Source organism: Pecten maximus, chromosome 4, assembly GCF_902652985.1.
Source record: "Pecten maximus chromosome 4, xPecMax1.1, whole genome shotgun sequence".
In the NCBI taxonomy this organism is placed as follows: domain Eukaryota; kingdom Metazoa; phylum Mollusca; class Bivalvia; order Pectinida; family Pectinidae; genus Pecten; species Pecten maximus.
In genome coordinates this window covers 16,382,000-16,388,863 of record NC_047018.1, presented here as the reverse complement: position 1 = coordinate 16,388,863, position 6,864 = coordinate 16,382,000, and the positions used below count along the sequence as shown (strand labels likewise).

At 39.1% G+C, this 6,864-nt stretch overlaps 1 protein-coding gene across 1 annotated transcript; it reads right to left on the bottom strand.

Annotated features, from left to right (window-relative positions):
- Window positions 1–462: 462 nt before the first annotated feature.
- Window positions 463–6,132, bottom strand: LOC117325372. Its single transcript, XM_033881538.1, has 4 exons — window positions 5,959–6,132; window positions 3,271–3,822; window positions 2,630–2,826; window positions 463–1,651 (listed from the first exon to the last, which is right to left on the bottom strand). The coding sequence occupies exons 2-4, from the start codon at window positions 3,801–3,803 to the stop codon at window positions 1,074–1,076; spliced, it is 1,308 nt and encodes a 435-aa protein (XP_033737429.1). The 5' UTR covers window positions 3,804–3,822; window positions 5,959–6,132; the 3' UTR covers window positions 463–1,073.
- Between the last annotated feature and the right edge of the window lie 732 nt (window positions 6,133–6,864).

Sequence of the window (6,864 nt, the reverse complement as noted above, 5' to 3'; positions counted from 1 at the left end):
TCATCTACTAGAGGACAGGACATCCGCCATGATGTCACCTGACAAATAGAGGAAATACTCCGGCCATCATCTACTAGAGGACAGGACATTCGCCATGATGTCACCTGACAAATAGAGGAAATACTCCGGCCATCATCTACTAGAGGACAGGACATCCGCCATGATGTCACCTGACAGATAGAGGAAATACTCCGGCCATCATCTACTAGAGGACACGACATCCGCCATGATGTCACCTGACAAATAGAGAAATACTCCGGCCATCATCTACTAGAGGACAGGACATCCGTTATGAAGTCAGCGGGCAAAGGATGGAAATAATCTCAGCCATCATCTACGTTGGTTCAGTTTACATATTAGCATTATATAAAGTGAATTTACTCACATGAACTTAAAATGCAGATCACTCACTCTCTTCTACCTCAACCACTTAATCTGAACTTTACTGATAACGCAACCGTCTGAATAGCATACCGCTTGGCTGTATGATCAAGCTGATAATGCCTATTTCTTTATTGTGGATTTCCTATTTATCCCTGCTTCACAGACTTGTGATGTTTAGATGTCATAGTTCACGTTTTCCGTAACAATATGACCACTGCTGACCGATGTTTATGAAGACATTACGTTCGACATTATCATTTCCTTGAGAAATGTTCTATTTCCTTGTGCGATGTTTGGTCTCTTCGATTCTTACATATTTTATTTATCCTCATGGTCTTATTTCCACTATGTTGGTTTTAATGTTGAGAACAAGACAACATGATATTACCAATATTTTCATGACATATGAGATGATGGAGACCTTACCCTTATGGAATAGTTTTCCATGTAAAGTTACCATATCCTTACATGTTAGCATTCGGTGGTACTGAAATCGTATGTATACTTCTGTGTAAGCAGTGATATATATGAATATTGACTGTCTTTCTAGCTGCCGTTCTGACTCCCGTGTTGGATTGAGTTAATAGACGGTACATGTACAAATGTAAGTACCGGCTCATACTGTGTGGTTTGGCACATATGTAAGGTATTTATTTGGTTCTCCGTCCCTGTGAGAATGTATGAGACAGTCAGACGTCTCCCCTGTTTCGTGTCGAGTGGAGACAGTTGTAGTATAGAGACAGAAGTAAAACATGAAACACAAAACCAGGAATCGCAGAAAACGCAAACTTGCAGGATGTCATGCAAGGGACGCTTCCGCTAGACGTCAGGCCGAGCACTAGTGACATCATCAATGCGTTTTCCAAATAAAATATAATGTAATATATCACCGCCGTACGTTTGGACTCATCCTTGTTCATGTTGATGAAGCTGTATATCTCCACGTAGCTTACAAAGAGGGAGAAGAAACAATTGCCACCGTGACGACAACACATATCATTGTTCTCGGGATCCACGTAACATGTATTAAACGCGATCATCAGCACGAGATGTAGGCCGACTCCTACCAGCGTCCACCATCTAACGAACTTAATACAGAGAACCAGCAAAATAAGACGGGGTCCAAGTTCAAACAGCCGCATCAATACATACGCTGCGTATGCTCGAGAAGTTGCTGACTGACGCCCGTGATTCAACTTCCGGTTCGTCATATAACATGATGTTACAGATGCCGATATAGATGCCAAGGCGACCACAAGGAACAAATCTGAAAATGAAACAACGAATATTGATTGATTGACACAATTCTTCAAATACGACTCCAAGCATCCTCACTGAGAAATTGCATAATCATGCATGATCATTTGATGATATTTACTGCTTGATTTCCACAATATATTAAAATCATATAGCACATTTGAGTTTCATCACATTAAACAAAACAACATAGGAATATCTATAAACTTTATATTCTAAGAACACACACCGTCAATTTTTCGTGTCCACCGACGATATTCAGAAAAATGGCGCGTGACACAGTAACCGAGACGGGAAAAAAACGAGACAAACAGCTTTAACTATACCGATAAATCAATCTTAAGATGGTCAAAGTTATCAAATAAGAAAAAGAGGCTTTGTTAATTCGTTTTACAAAAAAACAGGTGTGTTAGTGTGACTCACGAGCCACCCAACAACGACCCCTAGGGATTGCCACTTGGACACCATACTTATAGCTGTTTGGGCATTAATATGATTGGGTGCCGCGCAGCGTCCGACACGTCCTTATGTTGCGCCGACACTGTCTGATATGTCCTTATATGGCGCCAAAACAGTCCGACATGTACTTATGTTGCGCCGACACTGTGTCATTATGTCATTATGACCTTATGTGGCGCCAGCAAAGTCCGACATATCCTTATAAGGGTTAAGGCCGAAGGCTGAACCTCCTATGCATTTCACTGGCCCTCTGTGGTTCCATAATAGGTCATTAGCAAATCATATAACGAATTTATCCCATCGAGGACCCCTTTTGATACATCTGGGACATATTTTGTCCTGTTCCATAAGTCTTCCTAGCCTAGCGTTAAGATAGAAATTTAAAGTGGGTACTTATTTACATAAGTTCTTGAACTCTACATCCTGTCCCTTTTTGACTTAACGAATTTGAAGAATGACTGTTCATCGTCTTATCAACGTATATTTTACTGAGAATATAAACAATGACATGTTCATTACTTCACCGTACCTCTAGTCCTAGTCACAAAGTCAGTGTCAAACCTCAGGTACAATTGTAACAGTAGTTTTAGAGAAGTTTCCAGGTATCCCTCAATCAGTCCTAAAATAGAAGCGTCCCGAAGTTCCACTTCCGCCCTCTTTATTCTCCCCTCGTCTTTTCTTTTACTTTTCCATCCTTGATGCATGTTGTAAATATACTCTGCTAGCCTGAAAGTAAAAGTTGTTTAAACATTTCGTGTTTATTAGCTACGGTAACGTAGCTCGGACGACGGACGGACGATTTCTGACTCATGGTCATCGTCAAAGCTACGATTACCTTGCATTGACGTTAGTGTAAAAAATAAACTTCGAAAATACACTGTACTACAAATGACGGATGGTGAGTAACACTGCAATACTAGTTGGTATAATTAACACGCCTAATCGAATTGAGCTATTTATTAGCCTATCCTCGCTTCTGGAAATCTTTAATTCGCACATTTCAATATTATACTATACGGAGTTTTCTCGATAATCCACCATGATACTTCCCGGAGAACTCTTGCGAGGATGCTTATCCAAATATGGTTTCCATGCGCATATATGGGCGAAGCTACTCTGATAAAAGAAAACATTATCCGAGAGCAATCGTCAGAAGAACAAAGTACTTACCTGAAAGCTCGGCCAAACTGGAGAAATGAGGAAGAAATCCTACATGACCAAAGTACTTTATTGGAAGACGGGCTCGTCATTCGTGAACTGTTGTCAATACCCGCCGTATCGTTTAACGACGGTTCTCTCTCCTCCGCAAGGTCACGGCGCTGCTTTAGAGCGATGCAAGCCCATGATGTCGTGAATATGCCAACAACAATGCCAGTTATGACGATAACACCTAGAGTAAGAGAAAACTGGAGGTGTTGACCATTCATGTGGTACTCATAGAGTAACATCCCTTCCAACACAACTTCTCCGAGGCACAGACAGAGAGAGACTACAGCAATCAGACAATCAAATGCGCGATCGTGATCTGACTCGGGAACACGTCTCAAAACCGGAAGTCCCCAGAAATTCTTTGAAATTTTGTTTAACATGCGTTTGCATTTGGTGGATTCCTTATTTTCGTCATTTCCGATTTGACTGTTTGTCTCATCGTTGTTAGGTTCGTTTCTCGACAGTATAGCGCCGTCTACTTGGTCAAAAGACATCTTGTTGTTGTTCGATATCCTTAAACATAAAATAAATGTATTACCGTATAGCGGGAAATTTTAGCGGTCATAAAATTTGGCGATTTGGTCATAAAAACTGAAAGTTAAATTTTGGCGGGTTAAAATTGCAGTAATAAAATGTAAACATGTTCTTCCCTAGGAAAGTTTTCCCATTTTCCGGTTTCAGTTGGAAGTTACTGACTACCAGCATGATATACCTTTCGAATGTGACTTTTAGACTTTAGGTGAAACAATTAGAGGGAAACGTCCCATTTCCCCATGTAATACTGACATACTCCGTTTAACATTTACGATACTACGGAGAAACTCCGTGTGCACTTTTTCAATAATAGAATAAACAGCTCTCATAACCCTATTTTTCACAGCCATATACCAATATAGATACAAGTTTGTCTGATAAAATAGTTTGATCCGGCAGTCAATTGGGAAATTTTAATCGCGAATCCTTGATTTTAATCAAAATATTGCTTTGGTATCTCAAGCTCAATACATTTCTTAGCCAATGAAAAAGAACAATTTATCAGAAAAAAACCAGTCAAAGGTATTCATAGCAATCAGAAATCTCAATAGCTTTATCAAATAGAATTGACGGTTATCTACGAAACTTCGGGCCAAAGATAACGACTTTGGTTTTCGATGTTCCGATGTGTTTACTGATAATGTCCATTGTATATTCTTGAAAAACCGACAAAGTTCCTGCATTTTCGTGGCATTTTCTGCAAAAATGACAGTATCATCTGTATATAACAGGAATAAATCTTTAAATGTTTCTCAGAACACTTTATTATCAGAAATAACATTACAGTGCGTTGCATTCATTTTTTCTTTCAAGGAAATTCAGAAAAATGGCAGACAAAAGAGGAGACAAATTTCCCGTTGTCGTACCCCAGAATGACAGCAGAATAAGTTTTTTTTTCCAGTTAATGGTGTATCGAGCAAATCATTGTGTTTAAGAAGTCACACAGCTCAGCATAATAGGTGCTGTTTACGGCTTTTAAATAGTTATATGAAGTGTTCAGACCAATACATGAAAACATTCTTTATTTACAGTTTCCTGATGCAGATTATTGATTAGTTTCCAAAAAGCGTTTGGCTTTTTACTCTGCATTTGACGTAATATATTTTGGAACTTCCTTTTATGATTATCCATGTGTTAATTAAGAGTCCTGCGAAACCTTTTACTTGAGATATCGTATCAGTTTTACGTAAATCATATTTTTTCGTGAAATATTAAAAAGTTCTCGCACGTCTACGGTTGTAGACGTGCGAGAACTTTTTAATATTTCACGAAAAAATATGACCAAAGCAAGGTTTGTGTGTCCTTTGCTTTCATCATGCACTCGTGTGCCGCCAAGGGCATTAACAACACTGGATTTTAATAGATTAATCGATTTGTCGAACACATTTAATTATACCCGTTTTTAGAGAAAACTTGGCAAGCATTAACATAGTGGTTAAGTTAATTTAGAACACCAGTGTCAATATTTTGTACAGTATTGCATTTTTTTTATCATTACACCATTTTGATTGTACATTTGTATTACAGCATTTCCCATATTGGGATCAGATTCTTTTGTGATATTCTTTACACATATAATAGGATTAAACTCCGCCAACTCAACCGAATTAAGAACACTAAACATGTTTGAAGGCAAGCTATTCTATGTATGTTCCAAACATTTTGTCCATTCACTACAATGTGACTTTATACATGCCATAGTACGTCATTCTTACAATAGACCAAATATCAAATATTACTTCCTGTACTAGTAATTACAGATACTACTCTGATTACAGTTACATGTTGAATCACATATCAATGATAACGCGTATATCTGTGTAGGGGAATTGTCTCTTTTACAAGATCGCTGTGAAAACTCATATATATAGAAACTCTACAGCTGAACCAAGAAGGTTTGAAACGCCAACTTGTAACACCAAATATTTGTGAACACGTATAGGAAATTTCATTGCAATAAGCGGGGTTGTGACCCTAATATTACCGGCGACTCGTCGGGAATGTACAGGAACGGTGTAGATAGCATAGACCTATCCAGTACTATGATCATTAAATAGGTCAGATATGTTAAATCAATACAAATCAAAAGTAGGGTAGATAATCCCTTCTACTTACAAGATTCTAAACCACGTTTAAGTTGACGTCAAATATGTTGTTCAAACTACATCCCGGAATCGCGACAGATCTTCCGTTATATAGTACATCACAGTTATACTGACAAACATTTGACCGATGTAGGACTGACTCCTAATCAGAGGTGGTATAACATCTTACCTGTATATTATCACACAGGTACAAAATGTGTACACACATAACTACTGCAGCGTGACGGTACATAGAAAAATTATAAACACAGTACAATAGGTAAGGAATTATTTCTATTTCTGTCCGACCAGGTACACGTGACATTGTCGTAATTTCTGTGTGTGTACCCAGTTACATGTGACACTGTCGCCATCTCTATGTGCGTACCAAGGTACACGTGACACTGGCGTAATTTCTGTGTACGTACCTGTACCTAGGTACACGTGACACGGTCGCAATTTCTGTGTGTGTAACCAGGTATACGTGACACTGTCGTGATTTCTGTGTGCGTACCCAGGTACATGTGACAGTAATTTCTGTGTGTATACCCATGTACATGTGACACTGTCGTCATCTGTGTGTGTGTGCCCAGGTATATGTGACACTGTCGTAATTTCTGTGTGTGTACCCAGGTACACGTGACACTGTCGTGATTTTTGTGTGCGTACCCAGGTACATGTGACAGTAACTTCTGTGTGTATACCCATGTACATGTGACAATGTCGTAATTTCTGTGTGTGTACCTAGGTACACGTGACACTGTCGTAATGTCTGTGTATGTACCCAGGTACAAGTGATACTGTCGTAATTACTGTGTGTGTACCAAGGCACACGTGACACTGGCGTAATTTCTGTGTGCGTACCGAGGTACACGTGACACTGTCGTCATCTGTATGTGTACTCAGGTACACGTGACACTGTCGTAATTTCTGTGTG